General features: G+C 50.6%; 1 protein-coding gene across 12 annotated transcripts in view; it reads left to right on the forward strand.

Annotated features, from left to right (window-relative positions):
* The window catches only part of Agap1 (ArfGAP with GTPase domain, ankyrin repeat and PH domain 1), a 418,516-nt gene that overhangs the window by 245,839 nt on the left and 156,053 nt on the right, over positions 1-16,624 (forward strand). For all 12 annotated transcript variants that reach the window (XM_090355098.1, XM_090355104.1, XM_090355100.1 and 9 more), the window contains one exon: positions 9,711-9,815. In XM_090355098.1, the coding sequence (XP_090211224.1) occupies positions 9,711-9,815 (105 nt within the window). The remainder of the gene's footprint in view (positions 1-9,710; positions 9,816-16,624) is intronic.

The following is a 16,624-nucleotide window of genomic DNA, read 5'->3' on the forward strand; positions in this document are numbered from 1 at the left end:
CACAGCTATAATCCTGGCTACTCAAGAGACTGTGTTCTGAGGGTCGTGATTCAAAGCCAGCCTGGGCAGGAACATCTGCAAAACTCTTATCTCTAATTAACCACAGAGTGCTGGAAATAGAGCTGTGACTCAAGTGGCAGGGTGTTTGCCTCGAGCACAAAAGCCCAGGCACAGCACCCAGGCCCTTAGTTCAAACCCCAGGAGTGTCACACCCACTGAAAGATGGCTTCCCACCCTGTGCACACAGCTCTGTCCTGCCGCCGTGCCCAGCAGACTTGCTCTGTGAAGACACCGAGCAGAGGCATTATAGGCTCCACTACCTCTGTCATGCAGAGTGAAGGACTGAGTTCGACTGTGTTCTCATAAAACTTCATTTACAGTTGGCCAGCCTGTGGGCTGGAGGGGTCAATAGTCTGCCTGAGGGTGGGAGGTATTGTGAGTTCCTGCCGGGATGGGTGTGTGAGCCTGACACAGGCTCTCGTCTGTATGGCTACTGGGGAGGATTAGGGGCAGTACATTTGAGGATCCCCATCTCAACCCATAGCTTGGCTCCGTGGAATCATCCGTCCTCCCAGCTACACAGTAGGCTGCGTTGGGGAAGATTGTGGTTCTAGATCAGTCTGGGCAGAAAAGTTTGACGGATTCCATCTCAACAGAGAAAAGGCTGGGTGTGATGATGCATGCCTGTCGTCCCAGCTGTGGAGGAGTGTGAGTACAGAAAGATAGCAGTCCACCCCAACCCTGCACAAAACAGCCAGGAATAGAGGCATGGTTCAAGTGGAAAAGCACTTGCCCAGCAGGCAGAAAACCCCTCATTCAAACCCCACGATGATAAAGAAGAATAAAGACAGACATGCAAAGTGCGAATTACTAAACCAGGCTGAGATGCCTGGCTGGGGATTCGTATGCCTTTGGACACAAGACAGCCATGCACAGTGAGAGACAGCAGAGTGGACAGGCTTCTATTCCTGAGTGAGACGGGAGAGGCTCAAGGCTGCAGTCACTGAAACTACTCGGCTTTGCCACCTCTGACCTGCAGGTTTGTATCAGTGAAATTCCATCGCCCCAGTGCACTTTGTGTGGGTATTTTGAAGTCAGTTTGGCCTAAATCAGCTGCTGTTGTAACTGTGGTCGGTGTAAGTTTAGTCTCCGGGCTGTGACGCTGCTGGGAGGTGGTGGGCAGCCTTCAGGAGGTGGAATATGGTAGAAGGAAGTTGGATCCTTGAGGGTGTGTCCTGTTTGGAGGGAGTTAGATTACTGGGGGCGTGTCCTTGTGGGAGGATGGCATCAGGGGTTGTCTCAGTGGGTGGAAGGTCAAGACTTGACCTTGACATGAATATTGGGACCTCAGTTCCCTTCCTGTCTGGCACCTGGCTTTCTGTTCGGTTCTTAGTGAACAGACTACTCCACCACACACTCCATTTGATCAACTGGAGTCTGTGAAACAAACCCTTCTTCCTCATCATTTGACTATTTCAGCTATTTTGTCACAATGATAAACCTTTCTTTTTTTTTTCAAACATAGTCTACCTCTGTAGCCCCAGGCTGTCCTCCAATTTACAATCCTAAGTGCTGGGATTTCAGGCATCTGTCACCATCCTTGACTCACAACACTCTTAATTAAAATAAAGGTATTGGTATATTGTCCTCAACTCCTGAGTTCAGCTGATCCTCCTACTCCAGTCTCCCAAGTAGGAAAACAGGTGCCAGCTCTACAGAAGTGCCTCGCCTTGGTAAGCTTGTGTGGGTGTTTTAAGCATGGTGACAACCTTGTCTTAACGATTAGGACACCATCTACATCTTGTAGGGTTCAGGGAGATTCTTAAACCTCACACCACTGCCTTTGACAGACCCCGGTCCCTTACAACAGGTGGGCTTGCTGATGGGTTGGCTCTCCGAGGCTGGGTGTCCCTGTTGATGGTCTGATCCCTCCTGGAAGGAGCCTCAGAACACCTTGTGCTCCACTGCCACAGAGGAGTGCAGCCATTCGCTGTCCCCTGTGTGTCACAAGAATCCACATGTGAGCAGACACTAGCACCAGTCAGCCCCTCTCACTCACAACCAAGACTGATTTGCCTGGGAAAGACCCCCAGTCCCTAATGCAGTCAATAAATCTTTGTTGGTAAATAATTGCTATTGAGCAGAGTTTTAATATAAATTTATGAGTGGTGTTTTATCATAGCTTGGGGCTGAAGCAAACACTGAGTGATGGATTTCAGATGGTACTCACATTCATTACGTTAACTTTGTAAGTTATTTAAAGCTTGTACACTTAGCATTGCTTTTGGCTTTCAATGACCTCATGGGACTAGACAAAGAATACACATGACAAATAAAGAGTCTGCAGAGACAGACAAGTCTGCTCTCTGCTCCAGCCCGGCAACAGATTCGAGTGAAAAGCAAGAAGTCCCTGCCTAGGTCCCCATATTTCAGTTGTAGATCATCGCCCCCCAGGTCCCAGAGGTGTTGTGAGGAAATCAGGTGGGCAGATTAGAGCAGCAAGGCTGGCAAGGTTGAACCCTAACCATCAAGAACTAAAGCTGCGGGATTGGAAATGTCTTCCCTAACTCTACACGCAAACGCTTGAGCTCTTCCTGCCCCGTCCTACACACCACTCCTCCTGTCCCGCTCCTGTGGAAGCCCTGTGGACAGGTACCAGCTCCAGGCTGCATGGCGCATGGCCACAGAGGCTGTGCCTGGGCAGAGCCTGGCCCCTGGCACAGCGTTGGCTAGTTCTTCTCGAGGCCTCCACAGACCTCTCTTGAGTCCTGCCAGTCCAACTGCCAACTGCCCAGGGCTCTGGCCCATTCCTCATCTTGCCTTCTTTTCCCATCTTCTGTCTCTAAGAATCTGTTTGTGTGTCTCCTGGCATTACGGCTGAGTACCGCTGGGAGGGCTGGTCTCGAGGACCTGCGGGGGGTATGGGGTATTCCTGCAGGGGCCCCTGGGAGCCGCCCCAGGGCACCTACTGAACAAGTCACACAGCCTCTCTGTGCCTGAATACCTTTCCCTTATCATGGGACTAGCCATTTTAATCAGGGGGCCATGAGCTTTCTGTAAGGTAGTCGGCATTGTTTGTGCTGGGAACACTTGTGGCTCCGAGTAGATGGTTCTTGGGGTTTTTTAAGACATGTTCCTTCAATACCGACGCTGCATGAGAGTGAAAAGCATAGAGCCCCTGTGCGGTTGACGTCTGCCCTGTGCCTGCTACATGTCTCAGGCAGAGATTGTTTTCATGTGTACCAGAGTGGCATCTGAAAGATGGACAGAGGATGCATTTTGACATTCCGCCGTGCGGTTTTGCCCTGGGTTACAGCAGCTCAAAGAGACTTAGACTCATAAGGGCCATTTGCACTGGCTGATGGGAGCTGCTGGCCTGCATCTCCAGACAGGAAGGAGCCTTCGGCCTCTGTCATCTCCTGGCTCACAGGACTGTGGCTTCGTGTCCTCTAAAAGTTTTAAATGAACTGTTTATAGAAATGAGTGAGCATGCAGGCTGCAGACGCGTGGAGACACGGCTCGGTTCCAGTGTGTGGGCCGAGGGCCGTCCTACAGGCGGCATGGGTGTCTCCTCTTTGTTAGCGTGTATTTAGCTGCTGGACTCGGGGGAGGCCATGGGTTCCACAGTGGCAGAGGCAGGACTTGCTGCTTTGGGGGGTGGGGGGAGACTCTAAATCTCAGATGCAGTCCAGCTTACATGGCCCTGTGGCACGACACCTCACCAGGGCTTTGTGGGGCCTCTGTGGTCCCTCAGAATTGAGGTGTGTAGAGCGAAAAACCAGCTTCCCCTATGGGGCGGGGGCAGACTGTGTGCTCTGTAGAGCAAAGAACAGAGAGCCCAGACCCCAGGCTCACTCTTCACCTCCCAGGACCCTCAGAAGCCCCCCTGTCACCCCACCTGGGCTCTAACCAACTTGTCATCCCTAACCTGAGCTCACCGCTGCCCCTGCATCCAGCCCAGCTCAGAGCTCCTGTCTCATTGTGCTCTGGGAGATATATCTTTAGTATTATCTATTGAGAGCTGAGTAGCCATAGTGGTTCCCGCCTGCCATCTTGACTAATCAGAAGGCTAAGAGCTAGAGGATCCAGGGCAGAAAAGTTTAAGACTGCCTCCAAAATAACCAGCAAGCAAGGTAGGCAAGCATAAGGCCCATGTTCAAACCCTGGTACTGTCATACCCCCTGCCCACACCCACACCATTGCTGACAGTATATAGATTTTTCATTTCTCAGTCTAACTTCTCCTAAAGGTTTACCTGCATAAGGGGCTCTATAGGCAGTAATCCCCAGCCAAGGACCACAGGCTCTCGTCCCTTTGGCCTGTGGTGGCCTGTTGTCTGGAATAAGATGGAGCTGCAAGGCGCCTGTCTTGGGGAAGGCCTCAGCCTTGGTGCAGTCTCTGTACAGGCCTTACTTTCTAGAATGGTGCATGGGGGTCAGAGTTTCTGTATTGCTTACCAGGCTTTGGCCGGGGTAACAGCCTCTAGGCCCCGAGGGCCAGACCTTTCTGAACACTGCCCACAGGCATGGGATTGGTGTTATGTGCCCCTCCACACCACGCAACTTAACAAGTGCCTCAGTCCTGCTGGCCCTCCTCACTGTCTGTCTGTCTGTCTGTCTGTCTGTCTGTCTCTCTCTCTCTCTCTCTCTCTCTCTCTCTCTCTCTCTCTCTCTCTCTCTCTCTCTTTCTCTCTCTCTCTCTCTCTCTCTCTCACACACACACACACACACACACACACACACACACACCTCCTTCCTGTCATTCCTTGCCCTCTTTTCACCCAGCTGGATACTTTGCTAAAACCTTATGTCTTCTTTCCCAAGTCAGTCTGAGCCATTTGGAGTCCTTTAAAAAGATCCAAACCTCACGGACACCCCCCAACATTGACAGAAACTGTTTCATGACAATAGTCCACGGTCGTCTACAAGCATAGCACTAAGTTTTAGCTCTCTGCGTTGATTGCTGTTATAGAAATAGAAAGCCAAAAATAATTGAAATTAATTGTAACTGACATCTTGTACGAAAATAGAGTTTAGAGGAACACTTTAAAGGATGATGTTATTTTGCTGGAACAGAATCACCATGGCGACAGGAAGTGGCCTTGACTCTCGCAGCTCGGGCTCTTTGGCTTCTGCCTGGCTGTGCGTCCCATCCCTGCCTTCACAGAAGCCATTTGCTCCGAGCTGCATGGTGTGCGGCCATCTGGGCTTTCTCCTGGTCAGGGAGTGAGCTCTTCACTTACCAGGTCTCCCCCTGTGACCCTGGAGAGTCATAACTGCCAAACTGGGCCATGCCGCTCCGTGACTGATCTTAAATTACTTGTGGATAGCCATTCAAAGGAAAAACAACAACCCTCAGATCTCTAAACATTTTCTCAAAGAAGCTCAGCCCTCCAACAGGACCGAGCCAGCATTTCCCAAGTGCCAGTGTGTGTTCAGATCCCCCGCGTCCTGTGGAGTTCAGGCTGACCTTCCCGGGCTGGGGCTGTGTGTCCGACTGGCCCAAACGCCACCTTGACCGGTTCAGTCAGACCAACCCGAATCGATACTCACCGGAGCCTCTGGAGAACTCTGTTCAGTTAGGCAAGTTGGGTCCCTCCAGCATCTCTCTCTGTCTCTTGCGTCACCTGTGTTGCCACATAGACTTTGACCAGTCAGGAATGTGGGACATCTGACTGACAGGGCCAGTCAGAAAGAGTAGAAGCTGCAGCTCGCTGGTCTGAGGAGAAGAAGAAAGACGTAGTGATGGGACCGTGAAGACGTGCCTCTCCAGGCCGCAGCCCACCCGCTGAGTTTTCCCAAGGCGGCCACATATCCTAGAATACTCCCAGGGCAGGGCTCCAGGCAGCGTGGCGACTCTTGGCCAGAGGTGGCAGATGGGAAGCCCGCATGAGCCTACCAGCAGACACTTGCACTGCCTGTGTTATGTGTATGCCTGTGTGACTTGTTGCCAGGATCCTAACAGGGAACTGAGTAGGAGCCTCGCCTTTCTCCTTCTTAGGCGGCAGGGGACAGTTTCAGGCCCTCGGGCAATGCAGGGAGGGCATCACCTGCCCAGAGCCATTTGTGAGTATTCATAATTCTGTTCCATTCAAGAATGATGTTATAAGTATTCCAGTGTCCCTTTCAGGGAGAAGGCGTCTCAGCTCCGCCCAGGGAATGGCCAACAGCACAAAGCCAGCCCGTCCCACAGGAGAGGGAAGACCACCTCCGTCCTGCCCGTGGCAGCGTGCAGCCTGTCAAGTCCTGGCCAGCAGGTCTGGCCTGCTGGTCTGCCGCAGCCCCCTGCCTGAAATGTGCTGTGGGGCCCAGGCTGGGGTCACCAGCACACATGGCGTTCCACCTGACTCTAGATGCTCATGTTGAGGTAGCGTCCACTGCCGTGGGCACCGCAAACAAAACCCCGTCCTCTGGGCCCATACACACGGAGGAGCTGAGCAGAGGGACACCTCCTTCCTGTGCAGCAGGCGTGTGCGCGTGAGACATGTGGCTGTCCAGGTGCTGAATTACTGGGGATTTGGGGAACATCAGTGAGGACCTGTAGGAAGGTGACCCCACCAGGGCCCCTGCCCTAGTCCTTCCTTCTCAGGGCTTTAGAAGGAGGAGGCAGTGGATCTGAACAGTGGGTTGAGATCTGCCAGTCGGTGGGATGTACAAGAGTGGCCAGCATTCAGGCAGGAATGAGGGGACCGTGGCTGGGCATGCTGCGCCCCGTTTGTAGTGACAGCCTTTGCTTCTGTGGCTCAGAACCTGGTCTGCCCCCAGCTTGGCTGTCCTGGCTTGTGGCTTTCAGGATGCAAGTGGGAAAGAGGGCACTAGAAGGGCCTGAGCAGCTTCCAGCCCTGCCCAGCCTTCCTGCTCTGCCAGCGCTGGGAGGCAACAGGCAGGACAGTGGCCTTCCGTCTCTCCCGGAGTCTCTGGAAGGAAAGGGTGGGCGGGGTGGCGGGCCACACAATAAAGCCAGTGGTGCTGAGGCTGGATGGCAGAAGCTCAGCTCCCACAGCCAGCCGTTCAGGGGCAGACGCTGGACTATGCATGGTACTTCAGCGGCTTCTCCAAGGCGAGACACGGCGTTTATTCACCATCGCCAACACTTGGATTTTCCTTTCCCAGCAACACAATATAATCAAGCGTATTGTTTCCCAGAAAACTATGAAGTCATCTCTTCACATGCCTCCACGTTAGCCAGTTCCAATGAGGAGAGAAGGATTCTCTCGTGACAGTGTCCACCGCCAGCTGAGGGGTCCTGTGGCTGTCTACCCAGCGCCCAGGGTACACCCTGAAACTGTGTTTGTCGCCGTGGGCAGGGACAGAGCCTTCCAGTGATTCCGGGGTGACCCCTGCCCTGGGATTGTCCAAATTCTATCTGAAATAGATCATTTAAAAAAAAAAAGTGAGCCTGCAGAAGAACTGAGATGAGGTTTGCTGTTATGTTGAAAAATCTGAGACACGGTGCCATGACTTCTCAGTGAGGCTTATTTGTTGTTGTGTCACATGCGGTGCCAGCCCTTGCCCACCATTCATGCCACGCTGTGAAGCTTCTGTTGCTTTGCTTCATTCGCTGGTATCAGTGCTCTGCTTGATTTATTCAGTAGCCCTGGTTCCAAGGAACCCACCATGGAGGAAAAGCCACACATGGGTGGATAAGAGCCTGCCACGGAGGAAAACCCATGTGTGGCCAGGATAGGAGCCTGCCACAGAGGAGAACCATGTATGCCAGGATAGGAGCCCAGCACGGAGGAGACCCCATGGCAGGCTGTTCACTGCTGTACTGCAGACGCTTGGCTCATTTTCCCATAATGCCACTCAACTTCCACCAAATACATGCTCCTTTCATCAGATCTTATGTCTATGTTTATCACCTGAGCCAAGCACAGCATGTATACTTCTTGAGAGGATCACTATAACATTTACCATTTGCTTTGAGGAAGACAGATTAAAAAAAAAAAGAAACTAAGGACAGGGAAACAGCTGATCATACAACTTCAGTATAAGTGACAGCACAGAACCAAGAGCTTTTCCACTGATTAAACTGTGTGATACACATAGGCATTTACATTTTTTTTAATTTTAAGTTTCTGTCAATTGATGGCTGCACTTGGTCAAAACCACCTGTGAGAAATCTGTGAATCACAAGGGTTTACTAAATCCTAGATTAAAAAAAAAAAGAATGCTACATTTTGCCATGATATTGTTAATGAGAACTTGTAGAGGTGATCTTTCCCAAAGGTTTGTTTGTGAGTTGTGTTTAAACCTCCCAACAACTTTTTAATAGGGCCCCAAGCAGGCCCTAATCTGCTGTTTGTGAAATTGGCTAGGATATCAGTAAATAAACCAGTAACATCACAGCCTTGATAATAAATTGGAGCGTGAGCTTAATTACATGAGAAAGCATACCTGCTGTCTGGTGTGTGGAAATGTCTGGGGGGAGGAGGGCTGGTGAGTTCAGAGACCCTCTCGGGCACCTCTGCTCAGTTCTTTCCACACTTGTAACTTTGCTCCCTGAGTCCTGGTAGATTGTCCAGCAGTACACAGATACTTTCTCAGTTGTGTATAGCAAAGGACTGTGTGTCGTGCCCAAATAGGACTTCAAGGGCCGTTTGGGGTGGACAGAATGGACCCAGGCCACCAGGGCTCAGGGTCTGAGGTCCTGGTCCTGGTCCTGGTCCTGGCCCGGCTTTTAGCTCCTCCGTATTGGAGGCAGGGCTCAAGGGGGGGAATACTATCAGTGAACAAGTACTAGGCTCTGAGTTCAAGCCCTGGCACTGGAAAAGAAGTTAAAAAAAAAAAAAAAAGTTAGTGCACTGTTATCCCAGGCATGCAAGAAGAGTAAATAGAAAGCTTAGAGCCCAGGCTAGCTTGGCATGAATGTGAAATCTATTTGAAAAGTAGCAAACATATAAAGGGCTGGAGTGTAGCCCAAGTAGTAGAATGCCAACCGACTTGAGGTCCTGAACCTACAGCTCAAGGCCTGAAGTCAAACTCCACTACTGCCCCTCCAAAAGAAGTCAATAAACTACACGCAAATCATCCATTAAATATTACACATGGTGTTTTTGCTTAATTAAAATTAAGACACCAGTGGCTCACGCCTGTAATCCTAAGTACTCAGAAGACTGAGCTCTGAGGATTGCAGTTCAAAGCCAGCCCAACCAGGAATGTCCGTGAAACTATTGTCTTCCATTAACCACCACCAAGCCAGAAGCAGAGCTGTGGCTCAAGTGGTAGAGTACTAGCCTTGAGCACAAAAGCTCAGGAACAGCACCCAGGCCCAGAGTTCAAGCCTTAGGACCAGCACAAAAACACACTACTTTTAGAAAGGCAAGTTTAGGTTACCTTTTTTTGCAATAGTATTCCTCTGGGTATTTCCTGTGTGTAGGTGATTTACTTAGGTGAAAGGAGTGGCATAGCCCCTTGTTAGGTCACCAGGATTTTGTCTTAGGTTTATTGACATCCACCAGTATCTGAAAGTTCAGCTCCATAAACCAGCCACAAGAAGAAAGGTATTGAATATTGTGTGTGTATATTATTGTACATGTAAGCGAGGAAAACACCAATTAATGGTCTAAAAATCGTTGTATTTTCCTCTTTCAGATAGCAAAGATACAAAGACTGTCGGGTGTGTTTAATTATCTTGTTAACACCTCCTCCTCCCAGTGCCGAGCCCTCGCCCGTGTGCTGCACCCTCACCTGGCTCTTCTTACCTTACAGGGCATGTTGCTGAAGCGAAGTGGAAAGTCATTGAACAAGGAGTGGAAAAAGAAGTATGTCACCCTGTGCGATAATGGCGTGCTGACCTATCACCCCAGTTTACACGTGAGTGTGGTCCCTGGGGTGGGGTTTGGGGGGGCAAGCCCAGCTCCAGGTCCCTAGAGGTGAGGAGAACTCACCTCTCTTAGAAGTTTTAAGTTCTGACACTCAGAACTGAGGCTGAAGTGGTAGAATGCCAGCCTTGAGCAAAAAAGTTCAGGGACCATGCGCAGGCCCTAAGTTCAAGACCCAGGTACTAAAAGAAAGTAGGGTCTGGTCTCCTGCTCAGTCATGAGATAAGGCTTCCCCTTCCACTCTCTTAGGCCCTATGTCTCTGTGTGTCTCCTTTTTCCTCCTTGACTACCAATCCATAGTTCTAACTCCCCAGTGTAACATGCAGGTCAAATAAAGTCTTTTTTAAACTTTGAGTAATTAAACAATGAGGTTACGATTCTGTACGTTGTTTTCTGATTCAGTGCATCCTGTTGGGTGTCGTCCCTTATCATTCTGCCCCATCCTTCCCACTTCCATCCACACCCTCAGGTTACCTAGTTCACTTTTTACAGAAGATACCCTGTCCACCCTTCCTCACTCTTCCGTGTTCCCCAGACTCAGGAACTTCAAAGTCTTCTCCAAGAGTAGAGAGACAGGAGCGTGCTCTGAAGGAGAACAGAACGTGTCTCCAGAACTGGAGAGTAAAGCAAATAATCGCACTTGGATCCTGGACTCAGCCCTCGTGGGCTGAGCTCACAGACAGGAAGGAACAGCATTTAACAGACAGGAAGTTAAACGCTGTTCCTTCCTGATTTCATTTGCTCTGTGCATAGGGCTGTGGAGAGCTCATAGGACCAGAGGGATTCCTGTGAGTTACTAAAATGGGCCCTGTTGATGATTTATGTAAAATAGATTAAGAAACAGATCCTTCCCCCAGGAGAATGTGCAGATACTTTGTTTTTTTGCTTCTTTTAAAAAGTTTTGGTACAATGTTAAGTCTGAGGTATAATTGTGGGTCCGTGATATCATATTCCGTGACTCTTGTTTTAGATAGAGGAACAGGTACACTCTGATAATTAGACAATGGGTCAAGATAATACTTTCATATCTGAAACACTTAAACATTTTTGAGTAAAATTTAAAATTCATCTTGAATGAAACTTACTTTCACTCTCAAAATAACACACCTCCTAGAGAAAAAAGCATGGTAGAATTTTGAGGTGCATATTCTCAGATTTCACACATTTGAGCCTGACCCAGCTTCCACCCTTCCTGACCCTTAAAATGGCCTGTAGCCTGCTCTCCTCACTCACCACAGCATATCAGGAAATACACTAGGTGCACTGACCTTTTTAATGGTTATGTACTATTCTGGTGCATGGACATACCATAGGAGGTTCAACAATATCTCAAAATCATTTGTTGGGTGAATAAATCTACTTTTAATTCTTTCACTGTTTTAAGTATCTCTAATCAGTATGCATCAGTTTACGTCCCTGGGCCCATCTTCATTTTCCTGAGACAGATTCCTACTAAACAGCTTTCTGAGCTGAAGAATCTGTGTAGTACACTTGCCCGATTCCCGGCTTATCTCCTCTGGCCATGGACAGTGGGCTTTCCCTTGAATTCTCAGGATCACAAAGTCTTCTGCAACATGCCAGGTAACCGAGGGGAACTGTGTTGTGTAATGTGCCGGCTGGTGCAAGTTCCCCTTGTCTTAAAACCGCAGCAACGCTTTTCAAAAACGTGTCATAAAGCAGCCGATGCCCTGGGCTTCCCTGGCTGGTCTCTGGTATCCTGGGAACACCTCCCAAACGACCCCTTGGCACCCACTCCAAGTGGACATAGACCGTCCCTGGCACACAGTGGCCCAACTTAAGATGTTTGGGCCAGGTAGTGGTGTGAAAATCCACTCATGCAGCCAGTCTCTCCCCGTCAGCAAAGTACTCCGTACATTAAGGAGCTGTTCAACACTTGGTTACACAACTGGCTCTGTGTTAGGTATTGTGTTCTGTACAGAAGTAAGTGGGCTAGGCTTACCTGCAGTGTTGGTAGGTGAGAGGCACCCAGTGGACTTCCCTTCTGGCATTTTCAACTGGACGGAGGACTTACTGTGATGTAGATAGTCATAAGCTAAGAAGTATCTGTACTTTGAATTATAGATGTCATGTATAAAACTGTAGACGTATTCTTATATGGAAATAGACAATCAACATTCCTATACAGAGGCATCTGTTCCTTGTGTAGTGAAGAATCCCTCTGTGGCCTGTTCAATGCTGGTTTACCTCCAGCCAGGCAGCCTCCAAGCAAAGACAGATTACCTGCAGCAGGGCTGCAGCTCCTCAACACTGCCCTCTATTGGGCTGGGGTGGGGGGAGCACCCTCCAGCAGGCCTCATTCTTCTGAGCCCGGGTCACAGAGCAGGGTCTATTATCACCTCCATTGCTTTGTTCTGAGAGGAGAGGTGTCGTGGAAATACTCCTCCTGGGAAAGCGGATTGATGGCACACTCTTCTTCCTGCCCGGCCCACGACAGGTCCTAGGCCTGTTTGCTTCTTGCCAGGGACAGAGGTGATCACCAAAGTCCATGCCGGAAAATTCCACAGGAGAGAGATTTCTGCATAGTGCTTATTCAGAATCATTTTTCTTGGGTGCAGTCAGTTCTTCAGTTCTTTGCCATGTTCTCAGGGTTTGCAGACTCCACCCTCTTTTTCTCTAAGTGTGTGCCCACTGTTAGAGAACAGGACAGGAGCTGTGAGGCTCTGTTCGTCATATAGCTGTTCCTGTTTTAAACACAGTTCACATACTGCCATTCTCTTTGAAGAAGAAATCTTTGGCACAAGCTCATCCATGGTCCTAGACCTCTGTGCCAGTGGTTATGGCTAGCCCGGGATGGACGGGAACTCCTGAAGCCTGGCGTTACTCGACCTGCTCTGCAGTCCTTTGTGTGGATTTGCTAGTTCTGCCCCCGTGCTCTGGACGATGGTGTGTGGAGGAGTGTGGGGCTCCAGGGCTCCTCCTGCCAGCTGTCTGCAGGGGATCCCTTCCTCTCCGTGGGGTGGGCAGTGGCAGTCCTGGCAGCTAAGTTGGTCTGACATTCCTCTTTGAAATGAGAAGAGGAGTGAAGAAAGTGGATGTTACAGTCAGAATTCAGACTTTCCTCGCTGAGAAACTTGGAATATATGTGGATGTTCAAGTCTTGTTCAAGATTTGAAATTCTATGCCAGATTATTTGTGTCTGTAAAGTTTCAGAAGGTGATAGACTCCAAAGACCTCGGTTAAACATTGTCCGTGCCGTGACAATCGCACGTCCCAGCAGAAAGCCAGTCACGAGGTCCTGAGGGCCTGTCAGGGACAACGGCCAGAGTAGAGACAGTCTCCTAAAACCGATCAGAAGCTGTGGTCAACTGCAAGACCTAGGGTGCCGGCCTGTGCAGCAGCTGGGCGTGGCAGGGCCCACACTGGTCTGTGCCATGCTCATTCTGGTACATCTGAAACTGGCTGGCAGATATCTGCCGGAAATCTAGGGAAAAAATTTTCTCTATGAGTTGGGAAGTTAGATAATACTGTCTTCTAGCTCGTTTCAGAATTCTAAGGATGGGGCTCTGGAATTTTCACCAAAAATGAACAAAGTTTGTTACCCACAACAGAGTTCATTGGAATTCTAAGGAAAAAACTCCATCCCGAGATCAGCGCTGCTTGATCTGATCCGTTAGCTGGGACCCAGGGAAACCCTTTTCGATTAATTCATCGTTATTTCTCAGAACCCAGTTTAGATAGTGGTGGAAAGCAGGAATGAAAGTGTGTTGACAGGTGGCTGGCAGTCCCGGTGTGCCAGGCTGGGGAGGAGCCTTCTGCACTCCAGCGGTGCGAGTCCAGGCCGGGCAGGAGGGTCGGTGCCCTCTCCCGATCCACACTGGCCAGCCTGACTCGCTCCTTTATCCGTGCTTGGCATTTTGCTCAGGTGACCCTAAGCACTTAGATAAAACTACAATAATAATGAAAAGCAAGGGGATTGCTTTGTGTGGCTGACTGCTTTGTGGTCTACGTTTGTGTTTGTTTGAACACCTGGCTACCTGCAAGACCTTTAAAAGCCCTAAGTGCTGAGCTTTCCTGGGGAGGGAGACAGATCTGAGTATCTCGTGGTTGTAAGCCAGGTTTCGGGATCACAGCTATGGCGGGCAGAGGGCAGCCTGTTCAGGGATCCTTAGATTCCCTTTCTGTGGACTTAACGATGAGCCTTAGGGAGCTCCGTGATAGAAAAATGGAGGGGATAATGAGAAAGAGCTCGGACCTCAGGGCTGCACAGTTCAGTGCAGCAGCCTATTCATCTTCCGTGTCGGAAGAAGGGCCCCGTGCATGGCTGAAACTCCTGCCCGTGGAGTTGTATGCAGTGGGATTCCTAAGTGGACCTGGAAGGATAAGTTCAGCGGCCTCGCAGCGCCAGCCCTAGACACTTTGGGGCCCTGCTGAAGATTGCATGCTGCAATCCAGCCTGGCTCCGCCTTCCTCAGAGGCCCTGGTGCGGTGACCCAACTGCCTGCACCCTCGGGCCACACCAGGAAGGTTGGTGCCGGAACTGATTCCCTGTTCTTCCTGACACCAGGGATAGCCACAGCGTGGCTCTGTGCTTTGCGCCGGACATGAGGGTCTGAGGGAGGGGAGCAGCTTTGTCTGGGGCCGCACACAGGTGTGTGTGCTGCCCAGGTCTGGGTTTGCATGTTCCATGCCAGCTCACTCAGCCGAGGCGCAGGCGCTCTAAGTGATGAGGACGCAGACTTCAGGATGGTCCTAGCTACAGATTCCTCCGAGGTGGAGAACGGGGTGCTCGGGGCCTCGTGGATCCGCCTCAAAGAACAGAACGTGATCCACGTTGGGGCAGAAGTTTGTGTCTTCCGGTCTGTAAGAGTCCAGTTTCCCCTCGGTGACTATCCAGTGTCACCGGGAGGGCCGTGGCATGCAGATGCTGCCCACTCCATAACCTAGACGCACACGGCAGCGTGAACCTCTCTGTGCACATGCAGTCAGTGTCTTGAACGCTCCCCGAAGGCTGGGTCCCCAGCCCGAGATCAGGAGAGGCGAGGCCTCATGGCAGGACATTGGGACACTTTGTGGGTGGAGATGCCGGAACCCCTCCATCATTTCGTTCCCTCTCGGCCGCCTCAGGTGGAAACGTGGCTATCCCCCACATGTTCCTTCCTCAGTGGACTCCCTGCACAGGCCCAGGGCAGCCAAGCAACCGTGGGCTGAACCCGTGAGCCAAAATAACAAGAAGCCTTTCCTCTTCCTGAGTTGATTTTACTCAGGGATTTGTCAGCGTGATTGAAAGCTGAACATGTGAGGCATACCCAACAGACAACAGATGTAAATACACACCTAGGACACACATGTCACGTGCATAGAGCCCTGGCTATGACTGCATTCAGAGAATCTTCCTCGCCTCTCCCCATCCGTGGCTCTGGGTCTTCCCTCCTTGATTCTCCAAGTGTTGCGTTCGCTCCTGTCCAGCAAGTCCATGTTGCATTCAGGACTGGGGCCTGAAGTTGTAGTTCCAGGCCCTGCTGCTGCCCCTCCCTTCTGCCCTGTCACCTTGGTAGCTTTGCAGAGCCCAGGAACTGGGCGTGTGTGCACATCCTGAAGCCTGGGAGGGTACTTCCTCCGTGACAGCCTCACTGGCCCATCTGCCTGTCCCTTCCTAGCCTTGGCCTCCCCTTCAGTCTTCACTGGGCACTGGAAGGTTTTCCAAACTTCCCCTACTGCCTGAAGGTGGAGACGTCCGTTACCTTCCGTTCAGTAAAGTAGTGCCTTCCCTGAAGTTTCTTGGACCTTTCACCTTGGAATTCCCATCACGCTTTTATCCATCTCCTTCATTCAAGTGCTTCCATGGTGGAGACTCCCCTTCCCCTAGGAGAGTGTCTTCACTCTTGATTTGACACACCAGACTTGTCCTGCTCCCGCCCCAGCCTCTGTCCTCACTCACCTCTTAGTTTCTCTCTGCTTCTCAAACCTGCTGCATTTCAGTAATACAATGGCATCTTGTGAGAGGGTCCTTTCTGCCTTGTTTCCTTGGCTGATGACGACGACTCCTCCTCCTCCTCCTCCTCCTCCTCCTCCTCCTCCTCCTCCTCCTCCTTCTCCTCCTCCTCCTTGTCTCTCCATCTCAGCCTTCCCCACCCCTTTCCTCTTGGAAGTGTCTCCCACCTAGCCCAGGGCAGTCTCTGGGTGTGCCTTCACCATATTCTTTGGCCACTTCTCTGTGATCTTCTGCCTTTTGTTCAAGGCCCAGCTATCTCATAAGAGTGAGCACTGCTTCAGGCCAGAGACCTTGTGAATCCTGTCACCAAGTGCATCTGTGTTATCTGACACTGCATGAATGAGGGGGTAGACAGACAGAAGAATCATGGATGGACAGATGGACAAATGGTTAGCCCACATATGTAACTTGCCCTGCAGTGTTGAAAGCTAGACTTCTATAGTCATAGAAAAAGAATCTACCCTGTGATACTTAGCAGAAAAATGCCATGGCTCCATTGGCTATGACTAAAGAAGGGATTTCTGAGGGAATGGCGTGAAGGTTTTTCTTTACCTTGGCTATTTAATTGTGGTCAAATAAAACACACATCTGCCCCCCCCCCCCCCCGCCTTCACTCTACCACTTTGAACCGCAGCACCACTTCCTGTTTTCTGATGGTTAATTGACTCACAGACTTCCCTGCCTAGGCTGGCTTTGAACTGCGATCCTCAGCTCCTCGGTCTCCTGAGTAGCTAGGATTACAGGCATGGACCATCAGTGCACTTCCCCTCCTGACCATTTTTAAGGGCCTAGGAACGAACATGTGTGATGGTGGAGTAGTAAGCTAGCATTCCTGGGGCCCCTCTTTG

Source organism: Megascapheus bottae, chromosome 21 (genome assembly GCF_031878675.1).
Source record: "Megascapheus bottae isolate mThoBot1 chromosome 21, mThoBot2.hap1, whole genome shotgun sequence".
Lineage (NCBI taxonomy): Eukaryota > Metazoa > Chordata > Mammalia > Rodentia > Geomyidae > Megascapheus > Megascapheus bottae.